Source organism: Corvus brachyrhynchos, unplaced genomic scaffold (assembly GCF_000691975.1).
Source record: "Corvus brachyrhynchos isolate BGI_N302 unplaced genomic scaffold, ASM69197v1 scaffold115, whole genome shotgun sequence".
NCBI lineage: Eukaryota > Metazoa > Chordata > Aves > Passeriformes > Corvidae > Corvus > Corvus brachyrhynchos.
In genome coordinates this window covers 19,884,114-19,900,559 of record NW_008239553.1, presented here as the reverse complement: position 1 = coordinate 19,900,559, position 16,446 = coordinate 19,884,114, and the positions used below count along the sequence as shown (strand labels likewise).

At 36.3% G+C, this 16,446-nt stretch overlaps 1 protein-coding gene and 1 long non-coding RNA gene across 6 annotated transcripts in view; one reads left to right on the top strand and one right to left on the bottom strand.

Annotated features, from left to right (window-relative positions):
• LOC103620845 overlaps positions 1 to 16,440 on the top strand; it is a 91,057-nt gene extending 74,617 nt beyond the window's left edge. Inside the window, exons 5-6 of the long non-coding RNA XR_001864448.1 lie at positions 15,147 to 15,260; positions 15,545 to 16,440. This is a non-coding gene — a long non-coding RNA (uncharacterized LOC103620845). The remainder of the gene's footprint in view (positions 1 to 15,146; positions 15,261 to 15,544) is intronic.
• AKAP6 (A-kinase anchoring protein 6) overlaps positions 1 to 16,446 on the bottom strand; it is a 274,630-nt gene that overhangs the window by 31,302 nt on the left and 226,882 nt on the right. For all 5 annotated transcript variants that reach the window (XM_017741971.1, XM_017741970.1, XM_017741972.1 and 2 more), the window contains exon 12: positions 2,937 to 3,152. In XM_017741971.1, coding sequence (XP_017597460.1) covers positions 2,937 to 3,152 — 216 coding nt within the window. The remainder of the gene's footprint in view (positions 1 to 2,936; positions 3,153 to 16,446) is intronic.

Below are 16,446 nucleotides of genomic sequence, written 5' to 3'. Positions count from 1 at the left end.
TCCACTGCACCACACAGCTTGATGTCAGCAGCAAGCTTGCTGAGGGTGCTCTCAGTCCATTCCCATCTCACCAACAAAGATGTTAAAAATGCCCATCCCAATACCAACCCCTGAGGAACACCATTTTTCTACTTGGGCATCAAGCCATTGACCACACCTCTTTGAGTGCAATCATCCAGCCAATTCCAATCCACTGACTTGTCCATTCATCAAATCCATTTCTCTGACGATTAGAGACAATGATATTATTTGGGACAGTGTCAGATGCTTTGCACAAGTCCAACACATAGAAGGCCACCAAATTTACAGGACATTTGCCCTTGGTGAAGCCATGTTGGCTGTAAAGAATCACCTCTTAAATTTCCATGTGCCTTTGCATAGTTTCCAGGAGGGCCTGCTCCATGATCTTGCCAGGCACAGACATGAGACAGACCCGCCTGTAGTTTCCCAGGTCCTCCCACTTCTCCTTTTTTCTAAAAATTTGGGTTCTGTTTTCTCATTTCCTGTTAGCAGGAGCTTTGCTGGACTGCCACAGCTTCTCAAATATGATGGATAGTGGCTTAGCCACTTTACCCACCACTTCCTGCAGGACTTGTGCATGCGTCTCATCAGGTCCCATGGACTTATGCACCTTCAGGTTCCTTAGATTGTCTTGATCTTCTGCTATAGCAGAAAGATCTCATTCTCCCATTCCCTGCTTTTGACTGCTGCAATTTGAGTGGTGTGGCTGGAGCACTTGCTAGTGAAGACTGAGGCAAAATAGTAATTGAGTACCTCAGCCATCTCCATGTCCCAGATATCCAGATCTCCCATTTGTTTCAGGAGCGGGACCAAATTTTCTCTTTTTTTCTTTTATCACCAATGTATCTAGAGAACCTTTTCTTGTTGCCCTCCATGCCCCTGGGCAGATGTAGTCCTATAAGTGTCCCATCTTTCCTAACCCAATCCCTGGATGCTTGGAAAATTTCTATGTGTTCCTCACAATCTACCTGTTCTTGCTTCCACCCTCTGGGGTTTTTTGTTAATCTTTCTTCCTTCATCTTCTGCTTTTTACAAGACTTGAACAAGTCTTTTACCTTACCTGATTCCCTTTCTCCTTTTTACCTAATAATATGTATTCAGATACCTGCAGTTCCCATCTCAGGACAGAGGGCTCAAGCAAACTTCCTCCATCTAACCTCATTCTTCTGTCTTTTAAATATCTTCTTCTAAGTACCTATTAGCATAAACTAAGCACAAACAAAATGTTGTTCTTTCCTCCCCAGATCTCCTCTTTATTTCATGCTTTTTCAGTTCTCCCTCTGGTAATCTCCATCAGCTTGTGACATTTACATCTCTCACTAGCTCATTGAGGGGAATCTTAGTGTGATTAAGATTTGACATTTTTCTGCTGGCCATATAGTGGCAAGCTCTTAGATGATCTTGGTTGTTTCCAATTGCATTCCTCTTCAGTTAGTACTTGCCTCTCTTTACGTAGATGTATAAAGAAACACACAAAAATTATCCTCTTTTTCCTCTATACCCTTGTACATTTGCATGCAGCGTCATCATTTTTACACTTCTTCCAACCAGGTCAAATTTTTGATGGCTTAACTCCTTAATTATCTTAACTTTTTATATTGCTAATCCCATGCTTATAAAACCAATGCTGACACTGCATCTGCTTTTCAGGGATGTCTTCCCTCCATGCTGCCTCATACAGAGCCCCTTTTGACTTGTCCTAAAAGTCTGTTCAAACCTCTTCCTTCACCAAGTCCCATTTCTATGTCAATACCAAAAGCAAAACAGCCCATAAACGAAACAGGCAGAGAAGTGCTCCTATGTTATAACTTTTAATAAAGGCAGGCAAGCAACATTGTTATTACCTTCACCAGTTCATCTGTCCACAGCATCCTTCTCACTAACTCACCATTTCTTGGGCTGTTTAGACTAATAGCATTTCACTCAGGAACTGCTAGTGTTTCTAAACAATGCCTTATGTATCTTCATAATGTAGGACCATACTGAACCAGAGAGTTACAGCTTCTGTTACTTTTGTAAAGGAACTTTAAAAAAAAGATGTCAAAAGTAGTATTTCACTGTTAGTCAGATAATTGGTAAGAAGTATGTCAAGCTTTTTTTCCTTTGCTTTGCTTGATATAAATCTAAAAAATTATGTCACTTTTTCCCAAATCTCATCAAGACTCTTCAGTATATGAACTACATAGGATTATCATTGCTGTCAACGTAGCTGCAGTATACAGACTTCAGCAGTATGATAGCAGCACAAAGCATGCTGAGCCAATTCATCCGTTACAGTCAATGGTGTTACTGTAGGGATTATTTTATTCCCCCTGCTTTGTAATATAGTTTTATGCTGTAGAAAACCAATCTAATTCATGCCACTTAATGGATGGTTTAAGCAGAGTGCTATTTTGCCTCTTAGGAATCATTTCCCTGAGATAAAAGCAAATTACTGCATTTTACTTATATTCAAATAACAGAGGATTGTATATTAATCACATACCCATGGCATTCGACGTGAAATACACATCTACTGCTAGGATGCTAATTAAAACCAGTCTTAGTTACATGGGAAATTCTTTTTCTAAAATATATTTACAATCAGTGAAATATGTTTCTGGGCCCAGTTCTGTTAGGTACTGAGCAACTTAGCACCAGGAGAAGATTGGTTTTATTCATGGATGGGATCAGATATGGTGAGATTAAATATCCAGCAAATACAACATGTATATGTGCATTTACATTATTAAAAAAATGTTGTCCATACAATGCTGTGTGAGAAGCTGAAAATTCACTTGTAGACAGTAAAGAATAGGAATGGCATCTCAGTCAGAGGAAAACTCTCAGAGATGGATATGTTTTTCTTGTGCTGAAAAAGCATTTCTTGAGAAGAATGAAATCGCACAACATCTTTTAAAGCAAGCATCACTCACCAAGTCTTTTTCTAGTCGCTTCTGTAGCCTGGTTTGCCAGTGGACAGCTTGCATGACAATGGCTTCCCACCTTCTCTCAAGGTTTACGATTATCAGCTGCATGGACTGGTGATCTGCATTTAGGTTGCAGGTCTCCTGATCATCCAGGAGGTGCTGGCATAATCGCAGCACAGAGGCAACCCCACGGCGCCTCTGCTTGATCTCAGAGCAGAGAGACTGAAGGACAGACAAACAACAGATGTCAGCATGGAATACTTTGCAAATTGAAACGTTAATTATTATCTGATGTTTAGTGGTGCCCAATCTCTGTCTTGCAATATATTTTTCAGGTCTTCCATAAATTCCCATACTTGTGTCAAAGCTTAGTGTTTTATTTTCAGATAAATACAGTCTTAACCTTAATAGCACAGAAAGAGTAACACTACGTTCAGTCTTCTTCAAACAAATGCCATACATAGTTAACTGTCTCAATAATGCTGAAAGTTTTATGGTGTAGACTCGTTTATTCTTCCTTTCTTTTTCATTCAACTGGGACACATCTGAAATGAGTTACCCTGACAGTAATCGGCATCAGAAATTCTACAGGAAAATAAGAGGGAAAAATTGTAGTCATGCAATGAGAATATGTATATTTTTAGAAAAACCAATAGAAATCACGGGTCATATGCACCCTGTCACAGGAGAAACATTATGGAAGGAGAAAATTCAGTATAAAATTGTTTACAGATGGTTTTTGTTATCATAAAATATTTTCAGGGTAGTTCCATATTCAAGTAAATGTAAGAAAATGGTGACAATTGATATCATCCTTGAAGAGGAGTAATTCACTGCATTTATTTCATCATCCTGATTCCACTGCTGCTGAGAATGCAGTCTGACGTAAACTGGACAATGGGAAACAATTGCTAAACCCTAATATTGAAACTTGATGGGAGCCAGGATATGTTGGTTCTCCTCAAACCCCCAAGAAATTGTACTGAGAATCTGATTGAGCAGCAGTATAAATAATGCATCCTACATGCCAGAACTGGAGCGAGATCTACCACCCGGAAGCAGTAAATGGCATGGGGGGCTTCCAATCATGGTTTTATCCGTGATTATACTCTACTGTCACTGCATATCAAACCAGGATTTTTTTTAATTCATAACATATTTTAATAATAACATCTATGAAGCTGGGGTACAGAAGGCAGAAATGCATGTGAGGATGACAGCTTCAGCCCAGGTTCTGAGATCCTATACTTTTATAACATTGCATGGTTCAAGTATTCAATAATTATCATAGAGCTGTGCTATTCCTGAATTTAACAGTACTGTGCTCTACACATGGGAGCTTTCCAGATAATTTAAATTATAACTTGCCAACATCTGTTTCCCTCTGTGGGATGCCACAGATGAAAGTGCATGACCCCATGAGAAAATCTGAACTATCATCTTTTTTGAAGACAGGGTGTTTGCCTCTAAACTTACACTTAATAATAAGAAGTAAATAAAAAAAGCCACTACATCTCTCAAAGTTGTTTACAAGCATTAACGGATAAAAAACCAGGATCACCTTTCATTAATTCTATTAGCAAAACAAAAACATTCTATAAAAAGTGAATTCCAGTTCCAGATCTTCATGTCACTGTTTCCTTAAAAATTGAAATTTATGCTTAGAAATGTCATAACTCAAAGGAGCATTTTGCTGCTGTTCTTGATCAATAATATTAAGCCGCAAGTGTAAACCAAAGATTGGTATATACATCTAAAAACATGTGTCTTTTCTTTGCATATGGATAGTGTGCAAAAGACAGGGTTTTTTTAAAATCTTCAAGAGAAATGATGATTAAAACCACAAACATAGCTGAAGTACTAATCTACTTTCACCAGCACAATTGGGCCATCCTAACAGATTGCTTATTAATCAACATGGGTAAACAAGGCAAAGAAATCTCATTTAAAGCAGTTTTAATGCCTAAAAGTATTTGTGTTCAAAATGTTATTCCCAATAAGCCTTCATTAGAAGACATCTCAAAATGATTAAGTACATTTGATTGTAAAGTATACTGAGTAGTACAGTAGCAGGTGGACATTTCATACAGATGTTCCACTTATTGATATAAAGAATTCTATAGCTATTTAAATTACCCTAACTCTATAATAGCTAGAATTCTATTACTTCTATAATGAGAGAACCCTGTACCTTTAATATTTCTGAATTTTAAATAAGGTGAATGACGAATTCCCAAACCACTATTTATGGCAAAATATGACCAGGAATTTTATTATTCAATTCATACCAGAGCTGCATTTTCATTTACGTTTCCTGAACTTGCCCTTGTTTATTTTCCTAGAGTTCATTACCAGTTTCCTTCGTAGTTCTTGATGTAACCACCACGTCTGCCACATTTCCTTTCTGATGCTGTTCATTAGCTTAATGTCACATCAGAAAAGATACCAACCAACCAAACCAAACCAAAAAGTCTATCTAAAGTCAAGGTTCTTAGTTTACATTTTATAACAGCTAGGCAATTCAGGTTTCTTGGAAGTGATGGTGAGTTATATACTGATCATAGCCAAATTTACGTAGGTCTGCATTAACTTCATAGAAGTCAATACAGCTCAGAATCTGGCCCCATAACATTAATTTACCTTGATCTATCTGATTAAGTCATCCCTTATAAATATTGGCCTTTTTTGATACAATGCCATTTAATATGATGAGGTAAGGAGAATTGCACTCATAAGCCATTATAGGGGACTTTAAGTGAGGCCTTTACACTGTGTTATCTGAAAGCAGAGCTACAGCATCCAAGTCATTTCTAATTTATATCAATTTTACACCAGCATAATAACAGTAGCTTTACTGAAGCTATTTCTGATTTACATGGCTGTGACAGTACAATTAGGCCTATGGCACTTTTGTTTCAATTTTATTACACGATATTATGGTTAATATTAAACAGGAGAAGAATGAAGTGCTTGTATCTAACAGTGTTGAAATAGTTTGCTATAGCAACAATACTTTAAAACCCAGAGAACTTAATCATGTAAAAACATCTTTAAGCCCTATATAATAGCACTAGCAATAATGAATTTAAGCAGTATTAGGGTCTTGTATTCAGTGTCCTAAAGGGACACAATAATTGCATATATCCCACGACATGACATATACACTGTGGTGTTGTATATTCATCCAGGTTTTTGCTACTGTTAAAACGGCATGCTTGTGTAAAAAACCTGTCAATACAATAATTTCACATGCAAAGTATGCTTCCAGGATGACAGTTACTTTAATTATTTGCAAGGCACATTTTACATTGTGAAAGTTTGACAAAAATAAATTAATTTTAAAAAGGAAATATGATGAGTATTTCTACTGAGCCTTGGGCCTTATGGTTTACAGCTGCTATAGTAAGCTACTGGGCACTTGAAGGTTCAGAAAATTAGGTTGTGATCTAACTGTAGACTGAGGAGCATCACTTAGGCTCACTTAGTCTCCCATGTGTGCAGAAGATTTGCTGAAGTATAGATTAAGAGATCAGACACTTTCAATTTTGTCCCCTCATACTATCATGTGTCCATTGAGCTGCGATAAATGTAAACACAATCCAAATCTTTGCAAATGTGGGTGAAACATGTTCACCTAAGCCATTTGCAGTGAGACTTAAATAAAAGTATTTGACTTTTTTGCTGCAGGCTAAGAGTACACACAGTAACTGCAGATGCTGTGTATGAACTTGACTTTGTGTCTGAGTCATTTGCTTCACAACAGATATCCTGATAACATTGAGGTGTTAGTCATTAGAATGTTATTATGGTCATGGCTTCCCATACTGAGAATTCCTGTCCATGCTGCTAGAATCTTGGAAGGTTTTACTTTCCTCTGCCTGCCCCTATTTTCAGTGCTTTGAAGTTATCACCCGCATAGCTAAAAAGCGCTAGCTGAAACTACTTTCACAGCTTGTTAATACCATGACTTAAATCATCTGGAAAAGTGCCTGCTGAGTCAAATGACATCAAACGCTCCTTCCAAGCCATGGGCTAATAGCACTATCTATGGGGATGGAAGTGGCCACGATCTGAACAGAAGGTGCTTGGCTTAGCTGTGTGACTCCTAAGTGAATGGCATATGACCAGAAACATGTCTGCAGCTTTAGGCAGTGCCAGAGCATATGAGAGGCATAGAAAGGTGGGAAGTTGAGGAATGTTATAGCACCTCAAGCCCCAGACTGCCTCCATCCCTCATTCTTCTTGCAGCATATCAGCACCTGAGCTGAGCTGCACCACCTGCTCTGCACAACTGAAAGACATATATGGGAAGTCAGATTTCTCACACAACATGTAAGATGAGTTGGCCACTGAAACACTGTTACATCAAGAATCTTGACCAGGTGTTTAATATTAACTATTTAAGATTCTTGATTAATTCAGTGGGACTATTGTGCTTAAAAGTCACTGTTAGTTTAAAAGTCACTGTAAAATTAGTTTAATTCCCTTAAATCCACATAACCCACATTCACCACATAGATTATTGAGATGTAGTTTGTGGTTTTCATAGCCTCATTTATTACATATTGTTTGGAGAATCCATTTTTATGGGATCTGAAGTTTCTTGTTTTCACTCTACAACTGGACTAAGTGTTCATGTGGAGATGGCCAGAGCTTTGAAAAGTTGGACAATGACAAACAGCAACTTAGATGGACTTTATTTGTGCTTTCAGGTTCAGAAGAAATGCCAAAGTACACAGAGATAAGTGCTATTTCTGGGCTTGTGTGTATGCATGGGCAATACAGTCTGTTTTTAGGAACACAAAAGAAGTTCAACAGCAGAAAAATGACCAGATCTAAGAGGAAGTTTCTCTCTCACCTTGGTCTGTTAAAGGCTTCCTCTTTCCCCTTGTTGCAGGATGTGGGTATGTGAGGGAGGGAATGATACATTTCTGATGGCACCAATTGTTCCTTGATGTAAGATGGATCTGCTGTTCTTTATTACAACAATCACGTGCAGAAATTAACGCAGAATCTGAGAACAGAAGTCACCCTTCCATCTACACCAATCAAACTACATCTCTTAGAAGTTATTTGCCTTTTTATGTCTGATTTTTGGCTAGTGAAGCATTTCAGTTTTTAAAAGTGATAATGTAAAACTTTTAAGTATCACAACTAACAGAAATAATACATCAATTAAAAGAAACAGGAAAACAGGAAAAAGAAAAGAGGAAATGCTTGAAAAGTTTGGGCAAAATTTAGTTTTCAATGTTTTCTGTGAAATGGCAGTGCCTGTTGGAACTTCTCAAGATGATGCATCCCTGTATTTCAAATTCCATTCTTACAGGACAGATGGTGAACAGAAGAATTTTTGGTTCTGAATGAAAAAGAAAATCAACAATTCCTCAAAAAATATTAATAAGACAGTAATTCCTTAAAATAAAAAAGCTAAATGACAAAGATAGAAAGTGAATGATTACTTGTCATTGTTTAGAAAAATACTGCCAAAAAACCTGTGCGCTTTTGCTGATTTCAAGGTTAAAAGAATATGCCACCTAAGATGGGAAATCTACTCAGCTGCATACTGTGGGACTTAATCTATATTGAAGCTAAATATTCTATAAGTATGCAGTGAAGTGCAAAAAACAGCAATTGAAAAATGACATGATTAAATGGCACAACATGCAATCATTTGCTCTCAATTATATCAATGTATCTTCTTCATTTCAAGGAGTCAGGCAGAAATATTGTTTTTTAAATGCCTCTATAAATTGGGCACCAATAATAAAATAGATGAGAGTCCTAATAAGCTCATTTGCGTAACATATATCACCCACCACAAAACTATTCCCTCCAAAGGGGTTTGTTCATAGATCTGTCTCCCAGTTGTCACCAGTCTTGGCTATATTAAAAGATTTTAAAGGCACAAAGCTTGCAGACCATTCAGTGAAAAACCTTTGTACTTAACCCTTGAGAGAAATTTAATGCTAATTATGGAAAAAGTATTGATAGAATATCTTTCCTGTCACATTTTATTATGATAACAGTCACAACAAAATTTGAGAATGACATTTTAGAAATATCATCTAATTGCAAGTCAGAAATACAGAATGACAGTTTAAAGTAGACTATCACTTCTTTCAAAACAGCAAACCAGTTCTCTTCATTTAAAAGCCCTACTTTTAATAGTATTACAACCACTAAATTGCTACACTAATCATATCTCTGTAACTCACTGCTTAGCAAAGTGTTACAATATCTCTCTTACAAGACAACTGTGTCTCTTTCTATACATATTAAAAATGACAATGAACTAGTAGAAAAAAAAACCTTCATTTTTTCACTATCTTCAAAAATGTACACAGGGGCTTGCATTCTACATATAATGTACATATATATACATATACATATATATATGTATATATATATGTATATGTACATATATATATACATATACATATATATGCATATATATATACAATAATGTATATATATATACATATACATATATAATCTACATATAATCAAGTACTTAATGAGTTCTTTTCATTAGCTTTAAAAAGTTACATGGGGATTTGTACTTATTTGAAATAAATAATTGAATTATTAGTAGTAACATAATAGATTATATGCTATTTTATTATTATTTTAATAATTAAATTTATTAACTAGGTAAATATATTTATATTAAGTAAAACATTTACTTTTAAATAGCATTCCTATTTTTCCCTAGAAGTACAATATATGCATTATAAACAGTAGCAATTCAGAATAGATGGTTCTGGACTCATTCCCTAAAAGCTACTATTGTATCTGTATGACATCCTTTAACTTCTTTGTTCTATTCCTTATGCTCATTTAAGTACTTCAAAATATTTGTTTGTAAGAATACCATTCAATGGTCTGTTATTTAGCTCATACTCCCATGTAACTAGTAATATGCAATATACTCCTCTTCATAAATTAAAAACACTATTAACATTCCAGACGTATAAAACAATATGAAGATTAAGTTACTATAAAAGAAACTATAATAGCTTACAGATTGCTTGTATCATTACGAAAGCGCTGGTATCTATTACAGTGTCTCCCTGGAATAAAGAACGCAATTTTGGCAATAATCTGTTAAAAAAAGTGCCCATTATTGTTAAGATGCTCCTATCTTAACTCTAAACTAGTGTGCAATTACAGGAAGATAACTTTTAAAAATAAAAGTAAATGGTGTTGGATGAAAAGGAATCTTCCCTACTGAAATACAATATAGTTTTTCCAAGCCTTATTTTTCTTGTGTTTCATACAGGGAATTAGATTCATTTTCAAACTGAAATATTTTAGAGCTATATACTACACACTTCAAAGTTGGTTCCAGGGGATAAGCCAAGTCACTCAGATAGAGGAGCCAGAGGGGATGGGAGGAGGATCCATTTTTCTACTCTAGCATAGTGTTTATAAATGCCTTTGGTTCATGTCCTCTTCTCACTTAATTTGAGAAATTATCTTTCTAGTGAAAAAGATTCAAAGGAGAAACATTGCAGGAAGTGCCACAATTTTCCAGGGTTTCCTTCTTTGCCCCTAGAAAAGGCTAAGGTAAAAGCAGGCTAAGCATCAGACAGGTAGAATAAATACCAGTGTTGTGCTTTGCTTTTGTAGTGAATCCCGAACCACAGTAATCAAAAATACGTTTGCCTGTACTGGACATTATAAATTTGAAATTTTTGTTAGATCATCACACTGGGTAGAATTTCAAATGAAATGTGTAGAAATTCAAGACAGTTAACAAATTTAGATAAAGGTGGAAACTTTTTAAAAAAAATCATGTAAAGCATCATTTAAGTTCAAGTTGACTTTCAGTCTTCAGAATTCACTTAGAATTACAGCTGAAAAGAAATCAAGATGCTTCTCAACATAGATCACATCTTAGATGCCAAGAAACCTTCTCCAATCACCTAAAAACCTTAGGTATGAATTTGAGCCACTTTTAGTGACCATTAAAACTGTTAAAACTTTGTATCCTATCTTGGTGATATACTGGGCTTTAAAGGAAAAACTTCCTTGCATGAGTGTACATCAATACCTGTAACTCTCAAGCAGAGGTTCAGATGTTAATATTATATTTACTCCCTTTCTTAATCTAGTTCCTCATAGGTGGTAGACATGAATTTTTGCTGTCCTTGTGCAATGGGCCTGGTATATTCCAAAACATAGTGAGAGTTTATCCTATTCTGAATTACAGAAAAAAATGTCCTGCAGTGTATAGGTATTACCTTGTTTCGGGGAAAGAAGCGAACATAAAATAAATTAGACTATTCTTTTGGAGACTTCAGAACAGGAAAGGGAAAATAAGCACATGTAATAAGTAAGGAAAAAGGGATTTCCTTTGGCTTTTTTCTTATATTGATGAAGTAAACTTTGCCTGTATACAAAAACATACAGGTTGAGCTGTGCCAGGGTAAACTGAGTAAAATATTAACTGTGATGTTTTCATGTCTATCTGTATATGCACAGGGACAACGAACAGGCTTTTCTAGAAATTGTGTTCTTCATCTTATTTCCAAAAGGCAGTGCATCCTCAGAATGGATATACATTCTTTTGCCTTACCTTAAGCATAAATATACACATAGACACACAGTTTTTGGTTTCAGTTCAAGACAAAACCAAAAGTCCCCCACAAGAGAAGCTGTTTACAGCAGAATCAACCAGAGCCAGGCAGCACTGTGATGAGGTAGGTTCACCCCTCTTGGACGTAGGGTAGCTACCCCAGTACCTAACTTGGTAAATAAGATTAAGAGAAGTGATCACATTGACTAGGGGAGCAGTTGTCCCTCTCTACTCAACACTGGTGAGGCTGCATCTCAAGTCCTGTGTCCAGTTCTGGTCCCCTCACTCCAAGAAAGACATTGGGGTTCTGGAGCATGTCTAAAGAAGGGCAACAGAGATAGTGAAGGTCCTGGAAGGTAAGTCATGTGAGGAATGGCTGAAGGAGCTGGAATTGTTTAGCCTAAAGAAGAGGAGGCTCAGGCTATCACTCTCTACAACTACCTGAAAGCAACTTAGTGCCATGGCTTAGTTGACATGGTGGTATTCAGTCAAAGGTCAGACTTGATGATCTTGGAGGTCTTTTCCAAACTTCATGATTCTGTGATTCTATAAATATGTTAAGTTTTAAATTAACACTAACTTGCCTCTTGTACAAGTTAGACAGACATGGCTTTGACATACACGGTTTAGTCCCAGGACGACAAGAAGGCTTGAATTACAGGGAAGGACAGAAGCAGGTGATTTGGTCAAGATGAACTGTGAATGGCAGTCAAAAAGCTAAGGGTTGTCAGAAGCCAAATGTCTGGCTACAGTGACTGTTTTTCTATGATGGTCTTAAAGACTTAGAGTTACTCATAGTATTGTACCTCCAACTGCCATTCTTCCACTGCCTGGACAAAAGGATTGGGGTGAGAGGACTAGGCAGGATGAAAGAGGCTTTCTTCCTTCACTAACACTCAGAAAATAATGAGGTTCCTCTTATTGTGCCCAAAACATGAATATAAGTGTCAATGTGATAAAGGGAAAGATGGTTCCAAAAGAATGACGGTGCACCATCAGCCATTGGCAAAATGCCCAGAAAATCCATCAGATTAGAGGCCAGGCCTTCAGTTTTATTCTGAGGTGAGAAAATGCAGCTCTTCCCTAAGAGAATAGTAAAGGAATCATCCTTCAAAGGACAGGAATCCACATACTTTTTTTTCCCCATTGACTTCATGCAGCAAGCATAATCTAAGACACTCTGCTGTCCCTAGCAATATAGCACCAGTCTACAAATCCCATTCCTACTGACATCTCATGCTTGTGATACATAATGTACCTGATAAGGATTGTAATAAACATTTTGGAATGTATCTTGAAGACCTGTTCTTTTACACTTACATTCTTACTCACTCTAAATTACACTTTACCCTGCAAATAATTCTACTAAAATCAATTTAGTTTCCTGGCAGTATGAAATTATTTTTAGTGTAAGTAAAGGTACTAATACAGTCCAGAACAATATTCCCTATTGGGACTATGATCTATTAACTTACATACAAAGACAAAATTTGGGAAAACTGTCCAGTATGAAACCAAAATTAGGCAACAGTCTGCTAGGTCAATGATCCACCAATTAAAAAAAAACCTCATTAGTAGGATTTAATGGCTCCAGAGACATTATTCAATCAATAATCCACTAATATTGGATAGATTTGCACCCTCTGGCTCCAAAGGGGTAGTTACAGACAATCAAATAAATCATCTAATCACATGCAGTAGTACAAAGCAAGCCTTGATGGAGACTGTACAGTGAATTTTTGTTAACTGTCATATATTCCCAGTCCACACTGTACTTGTTTTTCTACATGCTATCAGTGACAAAGGTAAAGCTTTGAGGCCAACCAAAGTATCAAACCTTTCTGTAAATTACTGCAAGTCAATCCTGGCTTACTTTTAGGGGAAATATTTCTTTCTCTTTTTTTTTGGTCATCTTTTGCTTTCTTCTCATTCTCCTTTTCCGGGTTGATAGTAACAGAAGAGAATGATTCTGGTTTTGCAGTAAATAGGTCTTCAAGGCAATAGCAGATCAAGAAGCAGTCTCATTTTTAAGGAGTCATTTGGATGGATCAAAAGAAAAAAATCAATTATATCCTCAACCATAATGAAAATAATAAGTGATGGAACTGAGAATGTTCTCTCAAAAGAAGCCAAGTCAACTATTTTTTTACTTCTACACATCTGACTCTTCAAGAGGCCATGACTGAGAGGGGGAAATATACCTCAAAATCTGCAGATGTCATTGATATGAAAGTCTTGGGGAAGGAACTGTAAGCTCTTTTTCACCATGAAATTGCAAGTTTTACTTAATGGCCAATTTGGGAAAGCTTTCTCAGTAAGCCAGAGTGTCATCTGTGTTGCTCAAACTGAGCGAGACCCCAAGTCTTTCAAGCTTACCCATGACATGAGAATTAAAAATAGATCCTCCCAGTACAGTAAGAAAGACAAGGACTGTCTGAGGCTCAATTGCCTTCTCACCAGCCCCAGTTAACAAGATGGTTCAAATGAGCACCCTATTGCCCGTCTAGGAGGACAGAAAAAGAAATTTGGGCTTAACCTTTCTGGAAAATAAATAAACCTGAAATCAGTGTAGAAGAACCTCACAGATATCAGTAAATCATCCTAAATTGGAATTGCAATTGTCTCATCCCCAAGTCCCTCTGTCTTAATGACACTCCTGATGAGTTCTTGAGTGGGATTCATCTTAACTAATGGAGAATGTGAGCCTGATCTAGTCATTTAGAAGCAGGTATTCTGAGGTACAGTACCTCTCCTCCATAGCCTAAATTTCAGGTTTTTTTGTTTTGGATGCCTAAACCAGAATGGATTAATTGCATCCCAAAAGTACTTGTCTCCCTTCCAATCACTAGGAAAAGAAACTCAGAGAAGATCTCTGCACTGTAGCAAGTCTGTTTTGACATGCCTCTACCTGTGCTGTTTGTGGGGAAATCATCTTGGTGTATCAGAAATAAGGGGACAGTACATAAAATAGACCTAAGAAGTAAGCAAAATATGAATTCATTGCCTAAAAATAGCCATTAGATTATTGTTTCTCCACCAAAGCATTCAGTATACTGCTGTATCTGAGCTCTGCTGAGCTCAGTTCTTCCTGTTACCTGAGAAACCTCCATCCCACACCCCAATCTGAGTCCAGAGCTCTTCTGTCTCTTTTTTTCCCTCAGCAAAGGGAGCAACTGTGGGGCAAAAAGGGTTTAGACAACTAGATATTGTTTAAGATTAATTTTGATGTTTTGATTAATCAGAAAGCAAGTAATGTAAAAACCAGAGAATTTATGGTTCAGGATTCACAGCCCAAACGAGATGACAGAATGACAGCTGCTATCTCAGCAGAGTATTTAGTCTTAAATGGGAACTCTATGTCATATGAGTGTTGCCTTAAATAGGGAGACCCTATTGAAACACAAAGTGAACTTTTTTTCAGTGAGTAATAAGTATATTAAATCAAAATTTGAGATACATTTGAGCATATTAATTATCTAAGTGCTCTCTGTTTATGTGTATTTGTATATATATAGTATTGTGTGTTGATATTTTAGTATATTAAATCAACTTAGAGCTATAAAACCATATATTGTATTAGGGCCAAAAAATATGTATGTAAAGCTGCTTGACTATAAAGATGTGGCTTCTCATTTCAGTGGTCCACGGAAGTGCTACTTTGGGATGGTGGGTCAGGAAACTGAGTCTGAATTTCTTCAAATCTTTGTAAGAGGCATCAGGATACATTCAGCTTCGGAATCCTACCTGATTTTGTAAGATATAATACTGTATGCTAAGGCTTAATTTCTGCTTGCTAAAATTTAATCCAAACAAAATCTGGGTAAAAAATTCTTCATCTGTGAAAAGTTTTAGGTCTCTGAAGTCACACACCTTTTGAGAAATTTATTAAAACTATTATAACCTTTTTTTTTAAATATAATCATAGAGGTGTGAAAAGGATTAAATCCAGCTTGACTTATTTTGGACTTTCTATGGGAAACTGTTTTGCATACTTTTGTTACATGCATATTGAAATTCTGTAATTCTTTGATTGCAGATCTGCCAAGAACATCATTCCAAAACCTGTAAAGGATCCAAAATGCAGCGGTGAAAGCAATTTCTGGCACCTGTGGGAACAGCCAGCATTTTTTCCAATTTCTGTGTCTCCAAACCTTTATACAAAACTAATAGTTTTACTTCTTTTTGGCCATAATCTTAAATGCTCCCAAACTCACTTGTGTTTTATTTGATTGAAGCATGTTTAACTGATTTTTTAGTTTGGAATGCAGTGCTGTCTCCTCTACAAACTTTTCACTAAAAATAAAAAGCATATAAGACATATTGACTATTAATTACCAATGCAACCTATATTATTTAATCAGAAATTTCAGTTGCCTTAGGCACTGGAGAAATAAGAGATGCTGCTGAGAAATACGTTATTTTGTAAATGACACTACATCATCTGGTATGCTGAACTCATAAACGTAGTGGAAGATGAACTTATACTTCTGAGTGGGTCTAGTCATTAGAAATAGTTACAAGCATCACATAATTTACACTGTTTATAAGGCAAGCAGAAATGGCTACAAATATACTAGCTATAGAATTCAACAAACCCTTGACTTTTAGAAATTTTAAATGAGAAGAAATTTTCAACATGTTTTGTATGATTAAGTAGTCTGATTTCTTTAATGGATGTATTGACTAAAGTCAATTGAAACCACAAGCTCTCAGTACTGCTGAAAACCAGGACTATTTTAGTTAAAGACACAAATGAAGATTTAGGAGACAGGTATGACTATATATAGCATGTTGACTATTGCTTCAAATAAAACCAGATGAGAAAATGACATGAAATGCAACATTATTTTTGCCAAGCACAGTTTAGCAGAAAATCTCTGCTAAAATCCTGTTCTGAACAGGAAAATCTTGTTCCCCATCCAAGTTTGGAAGGGAAAG